Below are 16,864 nucleotides of genomic sequence, written 5' to 3'. Positions count from 1 at the left end.
AATGAAAGGAGGGAGGAGCATTGGCATCATCTTTAGCAAAAGCGATGGCCCTGTGTCTTACCTGCATGGACGTGAGAGGGGGCATTTACCAACCTGGGGTGAGACCACAGGCCCACAAGGCATGGGTGAAAGCTAATGGAGACTGTGGGAAGTCCTCAGAAGTGATCTGGAATGGTGGGATGCCAAGCCACAGTGAAGAGCTAGGCACCAGGTGTTCGTTTCTTTTAAGTCACTCCCCCTCCCCCAACGATATAAACTAAGAAAAATTCAGATAAAGATGTGTTATGTGGTTTGTCTAATAGTGCCAGGAGCAAGGGACCCTAAGAGAACTTGGCAAACTGTGTGTGTGTGTGTGTGTGTGTGTGTGTGTGTGTGAGTGTGTGTACATGACGAAAGAGGCATCAAACATTCTATTTTCACATTTTCTGAGGTTTGATGCTGTAACTGTAACAGGAGTTTCTTTTCTCATCTCACAGGTACTGGTGATTAAGCCCTCAGCACAGACTGCTCACACAGAAGACTCTCAAGTAAAACAGAAAGAGATATTCTAAACCAACAAAAAGAAAATTGCAATGCAGGAGTACAAGAAACAAAAGTAACAGGAAACAGGATTCTTCCAAAAGGTCATAACTCCTCAAATACCAAATTCAAAGATACTGAGTAAGTGAGATGTTAGTTGAAGACTTCAAAAGTTTATTAGTAAAAACAATCAGTCACTTCAAAGAGAATATAAATAGCAGATAAATGAAAGAAATCAGTTCAGGAATTGGGGAGAAAATTGGACAGAGATGAGAAAGTCAGCATGTAGATGAGAAACGCAGCCAGGAAACTGAGATTTAGGGAAAAAATACAAGTTTTGAAAAGCAACAGAAAAAATCCAATGAAACAAACCAAAAGCACAGTGGTAGGCATAGCCAACAGAGTGGACTAACTGGAACAAAGAGCATCAGGGTGGGGCACAGGCAGAGGACACTCCACAGTCAGACACAGCACAGGAGGAATAAGTATGGTCCCAACTTCCAGGAGCTATGCGTGTGACCAAGAGACAAAATCTAAGATTAGTGTGAAAGGAGGAAATGACGTCAAAATTAAAGTCATAGAGAAACTGCTCAATGAAATGATGACAGAAAACGTCCTAAATCTGGGGAAACAGAAATCCAAATGCAAGAGGCATTTAGAACCCCAAAGAGACATAATCAGAGATTCTCTCCATAGCAAACTGTGGACGGCAATGCACAAAACAAAGAAACTGTACTAAAAACTATAGAAGAAAACATCAACTCAACTATGAAGGCAAATGCATCAGAATAGAATCAGAACTGTTTGCAGAAGTCCTAAACATCAGGAAAGTGTGGAATGATGTATTCCATCCCTGAAAATAAGTAACAACCAACCATGATTGCTATAAACAACAAAACTAGTTTTTTATTTTATTTTATTTTATTTTATTTGCCTCTGTGTGTGTGTGTGTGTGTGTGTGTGTGTGTGTGTGTATGTGTGTGTGTGTGTGTACATGCATGTGGGTACTTGTGGAGACAAAGAGAGATTGTCTGATCCCCTGGAACTGAAGTTACAGGTGGTTGTGATCTGCTATATGGGTGTTAGGAACCAAACTCCAGTCCTCTGCAAGAGCAGTAAATGCTCTTAACCGCCGAGCCATCTCTTCAACCCTGATAGTCAAATTCTTCCTTTTTAATTTTTATCCTTTTTATATCTTTCTCTTATTTTATTGCTCTACTTAAAACTTTGGTCATTATGTTGAATAAGAAAAGATAGAATTGGCATCTTTGACTTGTTACAAATGTTAGAGGGAATACTTTCAATTTACCCTACTAATTACAATGTTGTTTCTACATTCGTCCCATATAGTCTTTATTATTTTTAAGTATGTTCCATTTATTCCTATTTTCTTCAAAACTTTTAACATGAAACCATGTTGAGATTTGGCAAATACTTTTACTCTATCTAGAGTGATGTTATGTGATTTCTATCATTAACTATTGATAGCATATTATGTGTATTAATTTGCACATTATGATATTTGGTTTTAAATGTCAGCTCCTCACAACTTAGAACCACCTGGGCAGAGATCCTTAATTGTGGAAATGTCTTAATTGGCTATTTAATGTGATCTTGAATTCGTATTTCAAACAATTTATCGAGTTTTTGCATCTATGTTCATCAGGGAAATTGGTCTGTAGCACTTAACTGATAAAAAATGTAAAGCCAGTACTTTTTAAAAAATTTTTTATTTATTATTTTTTTGTGTATGAGTTTTATACCTGCATGTGGGTGGGTGCACCCATGTCATGCAATGTCCTCGGAGGTCAGAAGAGGACGTTAGATCCCCTGGAACTGGAGTTATGGAAGGTGGATAGCCACCATAGAGGTGCTGGGATTCGAACCCAAGTCCTCTGCAAGAGCAACCAGTACTCTTAACTGCTGAGCCGTCTCTCCAGCTCCAAAAACAGTACTTTAATACTTATATATAATCCATACTTTTTCTGACTTGAATTGTTACATAACTAGTTTTTTTTTTTGTTGTTCTTAAAATTCCAAATTTGTTTTCCATATACTTTGTGTCATTGTTTTCTAAATTTTTAGGAAAAGCTTTCCTAAACTTAAGATACTCTATAAAATAGTTATGTGAACTTATTCCTAGAAAACTCCATTGGTAAATTTCATCTTGGGGCAGAGTAAAGAAAGTGAACTGAAAGACTATGACTGTCTCTCCAATTTGAAGGTGCTGAATTTGGCACATACAACACATGACAAAACTAAAATCAATTATAAAATGACCCAGAGATGAGATACTACTTTTTTCAATTATATTTCTGTGTCAAAATCAGAATAAACTGAATGTGATCTAGTGGTAAACATGTTTTATTAAGGAGAACCTAAAAAAGCTAATCATGATGGTGCATACCTTTAATTCCAGCATTCTGGAAGCAGAGGCAGGCAGATCTCTGTGGTATTGAGGTCAGCCTCATCTACATAAGGAGTTCTTGCCTAAAAGAAGAAAAGAGGAGAATCTAAAAAAATGAAAATCAAAAGCATTACTTATGAAGAAATATTGAAAAATATGACCAGGGAATGGAGAGATGGCTCAGTGTTAAGGGCACTGGCTACTCTTGCAGAGGACCCAGATTTGATTCTCAGCCCCCACATGGCAGCTAATAACCTTCTGTAACTGCAGTTCCAGGGGAACTTAATGCCCTCTTCTGACCTCCATGGACATTGCATGACACGGGTGCACTTATATACATGCAGGCAATATACACATAAAAATTTAAAACAAATAAAAATATGTTGAACATTTAATAAATGCATTTCACATCTTTTTTTTGACCTTTTTGAGACAGGGTCTCCCTGTAGCCCCAGCTGTCCTGGAACTCACTACCAGGCCAGCGTTGAACTCACAGAAATCTGCCTGCCTTTGTCTCCAGAGTGCTGGGATTAAAGGCATGTACCACTACACCTGGCCCATTTCACATCTTTTTAAAAAATTTTATTACATTTATGTGTGTGCACACATGTGTGTGTTTATGTGTCTGCTATGGCAAGTGAGTAGAGGCCAGAGGACAATTTACCAGAGTCAGTTATCTCCTTTCACCTGTGGGTCCCTGGGATTGAACTCAGGTCATCAGACTTGATGGCAAACACCTTTATCTGCTGAGCCATCTCACTGGCCCTCATTCTTTTCCATAGAGAAAATATGGAACTAAGTGACAAAGTCTATCAAGCTAATATGACATGAGAGGGGCACAATATTTGGATGAGTTTTCAAAATTAGAAAAGACAGAGTCTGAAACAACGAGCGACTGTGAAGAGAACAACTAAGCTCAGTGACATTTATACTTAGCAGTGAAGTGCCTGTTCTTCCCTGTCCCAAGATTACAATCAGATTTTAAGTGGGATATAACTAAAACAGCTGAGCGGTAAAAAGCCAACTTTTTATTGTGAAATTATTGATCCCAAATTTCAATACCAAGCAAGATGCACAGAGGAACACCATATAGTGGTCACATCAGGAGTCCTTTATTAATCAGTGGCAGTCAGAGGGGGACTAATGCAGAAAGAATTCTTGAGCCTAAGGAGAAGCACAGCAGGGTTTATAAAGCTTGAAACAACAGTTCCATCAATGCCAAGGCAAGGTCCATAACCATAGTTACAACAGATAATCTGAGTTACACCAGGCCAGGGGCAGGTTTTCAGCTAACAAAAGTTTCCATAAGGAAAAAGCAAGTTTCTTCAAATTCTAGAAACAATGGACTCCATGGAGGTGCAGGTATAGGAGGACGTGCTCTCCGGACAGGCTACCCAGCTACTTGTAAGTTTCCCAGTGTTACCAAAACAATGGACTCCCTGAAACTACCTGCATGAGACAGTCTCCCTGCCTGGCTGCAGTGGGAATAACTGGGCAAAAACACAGGGTAAATCAAACATCAGCTGGAACAAGATGGAGTTAGTATTTCCATTTCACAGATAAGTAGGTCACAGATCATAAGACAGAACTGGTGGCTGCCACTTTCTCCCTATAGTCTTCACAGCTTCTTTGTTGTCCTTGTTCCTCAGTGTGTAAATGACTGGGTTCAGCATGGGAGTGACAACACTGTACAGCACTGAGATCAGTCTATCTTTCTCCAGTGAGTAAGAGGAGATGGGCCGCACATATGTGAAGATGGCACTGCCATAATACAGAAGAACTATGAGCAGGTGGGAGGCACATGTAGAAAAGGCTTTGTGCCTGCCCTCTGAGGAGCGGATCCTCAGAATGGTGGAGATGATGTAGAGGTAGGAAAGGACGATGCACAAGAAAGGAGTCCACCCAATAAAGACTCCAATGGAGAGCAAAGCCAGTTCATTGATGGAAGTGTCCCCACAGGACAAGATCAGCAAAGGGGGGATGTCACAGAAGAAGTAATTGATCTGATTGTTGCCACAGAAGGGCAGGCGGAAGGTGAGAATCGTGTGCACCAGTGAGTTGAGGAATCCACCCGTCCAGCACGAGGCTGACAGCTGGCGGCACAGCTCCTTTCTCATGACGACTGAATACCTCAAGGGCTTGCAGATGGCGATGTAACGATCATATGCCATAGCTGCCAGGAGGAGACATTCTGATCCGACAAAGAAAATGAATGCAAAGAGCTGAGCCACACAGCCGCCGTAGGAAATGCTTTTCTTCTCTGACAGAAGGTGAATCATCATCTGGGGGACATTGGTGGTGGTGTAGCAGATGTCAAGAAAGGCCAGGTTCCCTAAGAAATAATACATGGGGGTGTGTAGGTGTGAATCAGCCATGGTCACAAAGATGATGAAGACGTTCCCTCCCAGAGTGCACACGTAAGTCAGAAGGAAGATGATGAAGAGGAAAGGCTGTAGCTCACTCAGGTTGGAGAACCCCAGGATGATGAATTCAGATGGAGCCGTTTGATTCTTTCCTTCCATGATGTCAGCTGGTTTCCCTTTGTGAATTTGGCAAAGAGAAGCATAGATTACAGGAACAATATGCTGCAGTGGCAGTGGACTGCAAACCAAGGAAACAAGCATTAGTCACAATAGTGTCACCACCATCTACCTCGGATACCAAGTCAGGAAAGCAGCACTCCATGCCAGTCACAGTCTGTACCTGCCAATCAAGACATGTACACACTTCCAGTGTCTTCCCCAGGAATCTACTCCCTGTAGAACACACATGACTATTTTTAACTGAAAAGAAATCACAAAGAGACTCCATGCATTCTAATAGTACTTTGCTGATAATGGCTAGGTAAGGCTCTTTTGAATTTTCTTGGTGATGTGCAGACATCACAGTACAGTTTACAGAGTATCTGGGCTTCATGCACTACTTTACAGTCATCTCTACACCTCCTGTCCATTTTCAGATGCTGATACAAAATGTGTCCATCTCTCATGAAATTAATGTATTTGCATAAAAACTCTTAAGTCCCCATGTCACAGAAGTACTTGCACATTTGTATTGAGTTGGTCTCCATAGTGACTTTCAGGCAATCTGGGGCTACAGGGAGACCCTGTCTCAAAGAACCAAAACAAACAAACAAAAAAAGTAACTACAGATATTTTTGTTATCTCAGTGTATCCACTCTGATGCTGTTGAATATCACTGCTCAGTGTCAGAGGTGATTTATGAATATGCAAACTTTTCATATTCTTCACTCTTATTAATAAAATTGTTGCATTTATTTGGGGCTTGATAAATTTCAATAATGAGCATACTAGATTCCCTGAATTTGGGGGCTTTCTACTTCTGCTTTTTGTTTCAGCTTTATTTTTAATTTAGGTGTGAGCATGCTTCCGTAGGTCATGTCATGTACAGGTGCCTACAAGGGGACAGAAGAGGGTATCACATTCCCTGCAGCTGAAGCAACAGGCCTTATGTGGGTGATGGGACCAGAACCCAGGTCCTCTGAAGAACACAAGTTGCTCTTAATTGCTGTACCATCTCTCCAGGCCTGACACTTGTATAAACTTTCCAAAGATTCATCCCAGTGTGGAAAATTCAAGAGCCATCGACTGATTTGTGATCTCAGTTCTGTTTAGCAAACCAATTAAGTGTTACATGGAGGTTCCTGATCATCAAGTGCTTTCTACACAGCATCTTTCTGCATGGCATCTCAGCTAATGTGCATACTAATTTAGTGAGGTACAGAGGATCATCTCTCCCATTTTCCAGAAGGAATCACAGTCTCAGAAAGTCTGGCAGAAGTCATGCAGCCAGCAGATTAAAAGACAGTTTTCTCTCTCCAAGAAAATACACTTATAATTGGTGGCTGAGGTTTTAGTTTGCTTTCAGTAGTGATAGCAGAATGCTTTAAAAAATTTTTTTTCTGATTTTTTAAGGCAATTTAGAATCACACAACTGAAAATTTTAACCACAGGGTTGCAGACATTTATAATTCATCTTCCTAGGCTGTGCCCACACCACTACACTGTGTTATTTTTTGGATTTTTAGCCTCAACTGGCCTGGAACTCTCCATGTGGACCAGGATGGCCTCAGTCTCGCAGAGAACTGCCTCCATCTGCCTCCCAAGTGCTGGGATTAAAGGTATGTGCCACCATGCCCACTTACCACCACGTTCTTGATGGTTAAATCCATTACCAAACATCTAATCTTTTACTTGAATATTCATTTAGATAACCAGATCCTAGTGTGGTTGTGCATTTCTTGGCCAACTTGAGCATCATTTCAAATTTCATGTTTTTTCTTAGTAAAGGGTACCCTTTCAGAGTCTAGGCTACATTGGTTAATTAAAACACTTGTAGGCCAGGCGTGGTGGCACAGGCCTTTAATCCCAGCACTCTGAAGGCAGAGGCAGGTGGATCTCTGTGAGTTCAAGGCCAGCCTGGTCTACACAGTGAGTTCCAGGACAGCTGGGGCTACAGGGAGACCCTGTCTCAAAAAGACCAAAAAAAAAAAACCACTTGTAACTGCCAGTATAATCATTATATACCTAAATAAAATTACTATACTATGACATATATGTGATGTTTATTACGCAAACTATGGAAACTTAAAAGATAAATAAAATATGATTTAACGTAATTTTTGATGAAAGTGAATATTACATGTTTACTCAAACTACAAGGTGTATTGATTGTGCTGCCTTATGCACAGTTGTGTATTTGAATTACAGGTCTGAGAGGCACTGTGTCTATGCTTTAAATTGCTGCTTTCCTTGTTCATGATCCACTGGTGGTTTTCAATGGAGGGAGACACAAGGCAGATGAAGATTTAAATTTCCATTTTTCTTGTTACCAGAATAAATGAATTCTCTAATACAGTGTTCATTCCACCAACAGAAACACCACCAAATCCTGTTCTCTCACCCACCTCTTATCCTCTTCCTTATCTCCACCCCAGCCTTTTGTTCTTTTTTAAAAAAATATTTTATTATTTTTATTTTATGTGTACGCATGTATTGCCTGCATGTAGGCAAGTGCACCCATGTTTTGCAATGCCCGCGAAGGACAGAAGAGGCTGTTCGATCCCCTGGAACTGGAGTTATGGACAGTTGTTAGCTGTCATGTGGGCGCTGGGATTTGAACCCAGGTCTTCTGCAAGAGCAGCCAGTGCTCTTAACTGCTGAACCATCTCTCCAGCCCCGCTTTCAGGATTTTTTAAATATTTCTTTCCACTTCTGAGGAAGAATGAAGCCAACTGTCTAGGCTAACATAGTCTGTTCATTTTACTCAGCAAGCAAATTTTCATAACTTTCTGTTTACCAAGTATGGACATGTGTGCTAAAGACAACAAGACAGCATTTTACTATTCATTGGAATAATTCACTTCAGGTTATCATGCATAAAATAATTTTAGAATATCTAACAGTAGCCATAAACATTGATTTAAAGGGGAACAGTGGAGGGGATATTCTGGTTTGGAGACTAGATACCAGAAACTTGCCAGAAAAAAATTCAGCTGAGCTTCAAGAATTAGCAGGAGTTGAGTAAATCAGGTAAGCAGATGTGGAAACCATCCATATAAAAACAAGAGCACATGCAAAGACCCTGAGGTTGGAGGCAGCATAAGAGGAGGAGAGGCAGATGCTGGACTTCAGGGAGAAAGGGGAGGAAGTTTCTCTGGGAGGATGGAATCTCGGAGATCTGAGAGCAATTAGAAGATGCTTAAGGACAGGAGCCACCTGTATTCTAAAAGTGATGCGCGTGTGAAGAATGGATGAAGGAACAGATACAGGTAAGATGAGCCTTCGGACTCACTATCTCAGTCGTTCAGAAAAGAGCAGTGGAACTTCACATGAGGTGCAGACAGCTGGTTTGGAAAGAAATAGTGAGGAGACTTCAAGAGATGCCATCTTTAAAATTAAAAATGAGGAGGAATGACAAATTAAAGCTAATACTGGCATGAAACACATGTAAAAGAAAGCCAGGTGTGGTGGCACATGTCCTTAACCCCAGCACTCAGGAGGCAGAAGCAGGCAGATTTCTGTGAGATCAAGGCTAGCCTAGTCTACATCGCAAGTTCCAGGCCAGCTGGGGCTACAACAAACCCTTACAGAAACCATGTGACAAGCTTCAACACAGCCAGTTCTGACACATACAAAAAATAAAAATGCAAATATAGAATAGATAAGTAAAATACTAAATAAATTACAAAGTTATTTTCTTAAAATCACATTGATAAAAATGGTGGTATTGAGGGGTGTTTTATTTTGTGGACATATGGGTGCACTGGATTTGGGGTTTAACAAGTGGTCTGTGGAGTCTCTCACTGAAACAGACAGGAAACAGTCCAGACATAGGGCAGATCACAGCTCAGCTGTGGCCATGTTAAAATGGAGGCGTCTTTGAGATATCAAAGAAAATATCTTTAAAAAAAGAAAGAAAGAAAGAAAAGTACTTGGACATGAGAAGAGATGTACGTGCTATAAAATAAACTGTAAACATGCCAGCACACATGCAGACGGGAGAGGGTGGAAGAAATAAGAACACACAGAGCTGAGCATTTCTAAGAGGAAGGGGATGTGCTCCTCTCCTTTATATAGCACAGTGCTGAAGAACTTAGAAAACCATCATGTCAAGCATATCACTACTGTCATAGAAATTAGAGAACAGCTAAGAACTTTAAACTTTATAAAGAATTACTAATAAGGTTATACACTTAACATGTTTGAACTAAAACTAGGGAAAACAATCTATTTCCAAATGCAGAAGGAAATCCTGTAAGCGGCCCCAAGCAATTCTTCATAAGCCACAGTGGGCTCTCCTAGACTGGCTCAACACCAAACAGCCTGTGCACCATAATTCATCTTATAAAGAGCAAGTGTATCTACTCAGAGATGCGGGAAAATGACTTCTCCCTCTTGCAAAACTAGGGAATGATGTAACAGAAGAGGGAAGAAGAGTTTCCTGATGCCTCATAGTGAGAACTCGAGAATGGCGGCTCAGTATCCATCCCGACAATGAAAGATCTGTTTCCAATGCCTTAAAACTGAAACGACAGCAAACTAGTAAAACTGACATATAAAAGCTCAATAAATAAGAGCAGCATGCAACACTATTGGACAGTTTTTGTGAGAAAACCACACAGTAACTTCCTGTTCTCTGCAGTCCAGCAATGGCATAGTCTCCTCTCTTGTTTATAAACATTATCCTTTACTGAAAAAGGAATCAATGATCTAACAGAGGGCCATTCGTAGAAATTAACCAAAGTGAAGAAATCAGTCCAGCTTGGATACACTGAACCCACTTCCACCTCTCACTGCATGGGGCAGGATGTTTGCACTTCCTCCCTGGTTTGCTCTGGTCCTTACACCTCCTCTCCCACAAATCAGTCTTTCATCCAAAGATTAACACAGAAAAGTGTATCTCTGAAAGTAATGGTGCTTTAGCTAAGCCAGGAAAAAAAATCACTTACTCACTTAGCTGTGATAAAAAAAAATGCAAGCAGATGTTGTCCTACAGACTTCAAGAGATGATGTGGAGCTACTTTTATAAACAGAAGAGGTTGCACAGCACGGACCCTGGAGACTCTCTTGGCAGAAGCCTACAGTGAAGCTCGCCAAGAGCCACCTCAGTCCCTACAGAACCAGTTCATGGGACAAGGCCCTCTAGGCACAGAGGGTCCTGCATCCTGTGGAGAGACACAGGCTGATTCTTGCCTAGCCCCTGGACATCTGACTCTACCAGTGGGTCTGCTGTCATCCTAAACTCTGCTTCAGGAATTCCCTGGGGGGCCAAGTGGCTCCGGGTGGACCATCACCCCTTGGTCACCTTTGAGTAATGAGAACATGCAGCTTTTCCCCATCAGACAAAACAGAGTTCTGTGGTTTCTTGATACACTGCCAAATCAAACCAAGCCAGTATCTGGATTCCAAACTTCCAGAGATGGTAGTCAAGTTCCCTAACTGGTCCCTTTTCCTTCTAACTTAAGCCAACTGGAAGCACTGTTTCCTTCTGGACATGGAGGGAGCTTACAGAGTGACCTAGTTCTCAACAAAGAAATAGTCATTAGCCAGAAAATCTGCATCCTAAATATCCACTTCTTTATAGTTATACATAACTTAGTGACTTGACACCTTGATTCTAGATAAATTTACTAGTAGCTAGTGAGCCTTAACATATTTTAAGATTTCATAAGAATAAAAATCTATCAATGTGGATTGCTAAAGCTACTTTTAAAATAAAACAAACTGTTGGAGACCACTCTTCCACCGTCACCATCACTTTCCTTTCTGGGTCTTCATGCTGTGGTTTAAGTCATCTCAAAGCAGTGGCATCAGGCTTATTCTAGAATGCAACCAGATTCCTGACTAGATATATCTAGGAAAGTTTGTCTCCCTAGGAAACCAAGGATAATATATTTTCTTGAAAACAACACAATTTTGTTTTTACTTTTCTCTTTTTAAAAAAAATATTTTGTTTGTGTGTGGGAGAGAGTAAGAATGAGAGAAAGAGACACACAGAGAAAGAAAGAAAGCATGTGCAAGTCAGAGGACAACATGCAGGAATTGGTTTTCCCCTTCCACTATGTGCATCTCAGGGGCTGAACTCAGGTCATCAGGCTTGGCAGCAAGCCCATTTACCTGCTGAGCCATCTCACTGGCCCCTTGTTATCCTTCATGACTGAATCAAATTCTACTGTGTTGAGCATGAGTATATCTGTCTACTGTCATAACACTCACTGGAATATTAGAATGACCTTATTTTTGTTCTTGACCAAATAACACTGTTCTAAGGCCCCATCTGGGATTACTCTATTAACTGTGCATCTAGAGCTATGAGCCCTCTGGTGTCCCATGCTATTTGAAATAAGGTTCAAACTCTCTATATTGATCTCCAGGACTCTACACCCACTGTTCCCTCTACATTTTCTTCTATCTTTGCTCTACCTGTTGTCTCACCCATGCTGACCTCACAGATTCTAGAACTCAAGGATCACACTCATGGGTAATGTTCTGTTCATGCTTTCTCCAATGGACTGAAACATTCTTTTTTTAAATTTGTTTTTATTGAATTTTTATCACTGGATGGATAAGTAGTGGGGAACGGCTGGGGGTGCCGACAACACAGCGGACAGTAGCAGGGATGACAGAGTGTGGGGTCTCTCTTTCCCCTCATGGGTCATTGGTCACCGGTCCACAAGGACATAGGGAACAGAAGCGATGAACGGGGTCAGGATGGCCAGTGAGCACTGACAGAAGAAAGCCCTTCCGGGGAGGCAGGTTCAGTGATACAAACAGCTCCAGATTAAGTGAAACAGCTCGGTCATGTCTATAGGGTATTTTCTTGATTGTTGAGTGATGTGGGAGGCCTGGGCCCTCTGGTTATTATTCCCCTTCAGTTTGTGGTTGGTAGTTTTGCTGTTCTTGATTAATGATTCCATGCAGGTTTCCAAGTTCCAGGCATGCAGCTGCGAGCCTTGTGGTACAGCAGCGTATGTCATTTTCTGATGAGAAAGCTCACTCATCACTGGTTATTATGACCTCATCAGATGTGTCCACATGCACAGTAAAGGGTAGAGTAGCATCTGTAGCTTTGGGCTTGGTAGCAGTTTCATTGCATCCTCTGATAGAAGCATTATCCCCTTTGACGAGAACCTGTAGACACACTGGACCTAACGTAGTGAGGAAAGAGTCAGGAATTACCTGCAAGATGCTGAGAAGGATGATTTAGGGGCCACTTGCATTTCCACACTTTTATGTGTCTCATACATAATAGGAACAGAACTCCATGTAATAACATCTGTTAACACCACATCATAGAAGCTAGTGTGGTATACAGCACAGTTGGTGGCTATGCAGGCCAGTGAGTTCCTTAGTGTGAAATACTATTATGGGCAAATTTCACAGCAATAAATTAGAACTTCCATGAGCCATCAGAAAATGGTGCTGATGCAAGCTCATAGGAATGAATTCAGTATAACAACTTGTCATATTGTAGATGATATGCATCCTTGAAAGATGTGCCATGTCAAAACCATGTTCTCTGCCACTTAGACATATATTCAGCAGCAGACACTGTGTCTGGATTAATCTTACTGAGAAATGGCTTGTGCTCATGGCCTATGCATAGCTTCTCTCTCTGACACCAAAACTCCATCTGCGCGCAATGGAGTTAACATGTGAGTAGTGATGTTTGGCTATAGAATGTCCCCATGGGTCATATGTTTGAATTCTTGATCTCCAGATGTTGCCACTGTCTTGAGAGGCTGGGGAATCTTAAGACATCGATACAAAATGTGGGAGTAGGATGAGAAGGTTCTATCAGCGTCCTGATCTGCCATAGTGTGAAATACTCTACCACACCCTCACTCATCACAGAGATGCTCCACTGTGTTTCCGAAGCACGGTGGTCAACACTCTTTCAAACCATGAGCCGATGTAAGTTCTTCCTTCTTTGCTTCTGTCAGGTATTTTGTTACGGCTGCAAGAAAACTGACACAACAGCAAAGGACAGCAGCTGTGTCACCTCTACTGTGGGAGTCACTCTGTTAATGTGGGTGTTTAGTGTCTGTTCTTACCTGGTGCTTGCTGATACACATTGATGCTCACTGAAGATTTGTTTACTCTCTGTCCCTCCTTCTAGTTCATTTTTATACTTTTCTCCAGAACTGTTCATCCCTTTTCTGCAAGACTCATCTCCAGAACAGCCGAGCTAGGCTCTGTGCCCACATGTCTACCCAAGCACTTACTTTGGGCCCCAACTCCACACAGTTAATCTCCAGGTGCTGTACTAGAAGCTTTGCTCTTTGAACATTGTTCCTCTCATCAGGGTTTTTCAGGAACCCCCTCCCAGTTGGAATTATGATACAGTAGCAGTTCACTTTCCATTCACAGTGAATTCAAGGCAGCCTGTCTATGAACTGGACTGATGTGCTTTCATAATGTGCACCTGGATGAAAGAACCATCTCATATAAGGTCACGAGATTAGTCTAGAAACAGTTGTTGATTCAACTGGTGTAGTGAGCGTGGGGATTTTGACACCTGGGCTATATACTTGGCGTGTGTTCCAGACATGTTATGGCCTCATTCCAGGCATGCCACTGCCTTTAGTGAAGGGCTGATTTCTTTCTACTGGGTGGGCCCAAGAGTACACGCATTATCATAAGTTGTCTTCACATAATCACTTGATTCCATGAGAAAATTCTCAACCCAACCAAGGCCCAGAGAGGGAAAAACTGTTTTAATCATTATATGTAGTTCTACTGGGGAATGACACCATCTTTCTCTAGAATCCTATGGAGCCTGTACTACAACCCTCCTGGTAGGTCTCTGCAGAGATGGCTCATGACAGTTTTTAAAATATATTTATTATTTTTATTTTGTATGTATGAGTGTATAGCCTGCAGGTATGTAAGTACACCCATGTCATGCAATGACCTCAAAGATCAGAAGAGAGCATCCAGATTCCCTGAAATTGAAGTTATGGACAGTTATTAGATACCATGTGGGTGATGTGTGTGTGTCTGTGTATATTTGTGTGTCTTTTTTGTGTATGCATCTGTGTTTATGTGTATGTGTGTATTTTTGTGTGTATGTGTATATGTTTCTGTGTGCATGTGTCTGTGTATATGTGTGTATCTGTGTGTCTCTCTGTGTATTTTTGTATGTATGTGCATGTGTGCATACTTGTGTATGCATCTGTGGTGTGTATGTGTATGCATTTGTACTTGTGTGTACATCTGTTTGTGTGTCTGTGTATGTGTTTGTGTGTGCACTTTTATGCGCATCTGATTTGTGTATATGTGTATGCATGTGATTCTGTATGTTCTTGTGTGTGTTCATCTGTTTTTGTGCATGTGTATGACTGAGAAAAGAGTATAGTGACTTCTGCCAAGTAAACTCACAAACACACACATATACATATACACAAAACACACTGAAACACACAGACACACACAACTACTTGGAATTAGAAGGAGTCCCACAGATTGCAGGCACCAATTTCCTGACATATATCATGTGCAAATTTGGGGTTCAGAAATGATCAACCTCACTCCTATATTGCTGCAAATCTGGGGTCCCTAGCAAAAATTCAGGTTTAATATGCGTTAGACTGATTCCTGGAACTCAGAAAAGTGCTATACTTATGATTTCAGTTTTTCACAGAAAAGGGCACACATGAGAAGAGCCAAAGGTCAGCACAAGGGTGAGCCCTGTGAGGTTCTTGCACAAAGCTCCCTTATCTTAAGTTGCATAATCGTCCCAAACATCAGTGCTCAAACATGTGGACCTCTCATTGGTGTCAAGTCTCTACTGAGGCCTACTTCTACAGACTCGTATATTGGATGGTGGGCTTCACACCTAAACTTCATTTCTAGCCTCCCTCACTGGAAAGTCTAATCATACAGCATTTCTGTCATGACCAGCCTCCTATCTGAAGCTGTCTTGGAGACCACATGAATCCTATCATGAACATAAACTCAGGTGTGAGCCAAATGGCTCATGAGTTACAAAGATACTGTGTCACTTGGGATATTCCTAGGGTTTTAAGAGCTGTGCCAAGAACTGAGGGCAAAGAGCAGACAGGTTCCCTAGTATATGTCAGGAACCTGGCCTCATCCCTCTCCATTCCTTTGCCTTCTTTTAGAACTCCACAGTATGCCATTACCCTGGTACACTTGCTGTGGATGTTGTGTAGCCCCCGTCAGACTATAACTTAAGTTTTTAAAGTACTGTATAATTGTTTTGTTCATTCCTGTGTTTTGAACTTACTGCCCTGGCTGATATATGTTCAAAGATCCTGAGAGAAAAAAAAGAAATCAAATGAATTAATCATTTATTAGAGTGGAGCCATGAAAGTCTTCATGCACATGAAATGGAAGCCTGACTGGTCTCTTTAGTGTAGCTGGGAGTCTTTAAAAGACTTCCTGCTAAAGGTCTTCTTCAGGGCCAACATCACGTCTCTATTCCTAAGGGTGTATATCAATGGGTTCAGCACTGGGGTGACTGCGCTGTAGATGATGGCCACCATCCGGTCCTCACTCATGGAGGAGGCTGAAGCAGGACGGATGTATGTAAAGCCCACAGGTCCATAGAAAAGACAAACCACCATAAAGTGGGAGGCACAAGTGGAAAGAGCTTTGTGGAGCATCCTGCAGGACTGGTTCTTGAACAGAAGGAAGGCCATGATGTAGAAGTAGGAGAGAAGTGTGAGGAGGAAGGCCCCCATGGATATGCCGCCTGTAACCACAGAAAGAAGCCACTGGTTCAGCACCGTGCTGCCACGGGCCGCTTCCAAGAGGGGTTTTACATCGCAGAAGAAGTGATTGTCTTCGAGCTGCAAAAGTTCAGGTGTGCCGTCATGACAGAATGCATCAGCGCATAGAAGAAGCTGATGAGCCAGGCCAGGGCTGCCAGCAGGATGCACAGCTGGGGGTTCATGATGGTGGTGTAGCGGAGTGGACTGCAGATGGCCACGAAACGGTCAAAGGCCATCACTGCCAACAGGATGGCCTCCGTGCTTCCCAGAAAGTGGAAGAAGTGCAACTGAGTGATGCAGCCAAGGAAGGAGATGGCCCTGCGCCTGGAGATGAGGTTGGCGAGAACCTTGGGAAGAGTCACAGAAGAGTAGCAAATATCCAGACAAGACAGGTTTCCCAGGAAGAAGTACATGGGGGAGTGGAGTCTTTGTTCCAGAGTAACAATCACTAATATTGCTCCATTTCCAACTAAGTTCGTCAGGTAAATTATTAAGAACATCACAAAGAAGACGGGCCACAACTCCTGAACACTGGTCAGGCCCAGCAGGAGGAACTCACCCACTGCACTGGCATTCTCCATTACTGGGGGAAATTCAAAATAAGTGACTCAGTGTTTTCTGAATTTTATATCCTATACTGAGTGAAGCAGAAGCCAGCTTCACGGAGGAGCCTTGGAGGA

The 16,864-nt window shown here is 41.8% G+C and overlaps 1 protein-coding gene and 1 pseudogene across 1 annotated transcript; both read right to left on the bottom strand.

The window, feature by feature from the left end:
* Positions 1–4,486: 4,486 nt before the first annotated feature.
* Positions 4,487–5,464, bottom strand: LOC103738193 (olfactory receptor 5V1-like). Its single transcript, XM_008838054.1, has one exon. The coding sequence runs from the start codon at positions 5,446–5,448 to the stop codon at positions 4,495–4,497; it is 954 nt and encodes a 317-aa protein (XP_008836276.1). The 5' UTR covers positions 5,449–5,464; the 3' UTR covers positions 4,487–4,494.
* A 10,357-nt stretch (positions 5,465–15,821) lies between these two features.
* LOC103738194 lies at positions 15,822–16,765 on the bottom strand (annotated as a pseudogene).
* Positions 16,766–16,864: the final 99 nt, after the last annotated feature.

Source organism: Nannospalax galili, unplaced genomic scaffold (assembly GCF_000622305.1).
Source record: "Nannospalax galili isolate Female #2095 unplaced genomic scaffold, S.galili_v1.0 scaffold5279, whole genome shotgun sequence".
Lineage (NCBI taxonomy): Eukaryota > Metazoa > Chordata > Mammalia > Rodentia > Spalacidae > Nannospalax > Nannospalax galili.
This window is presented reverse-complemented; position numbering and strand designations above follow the sequence as displayed.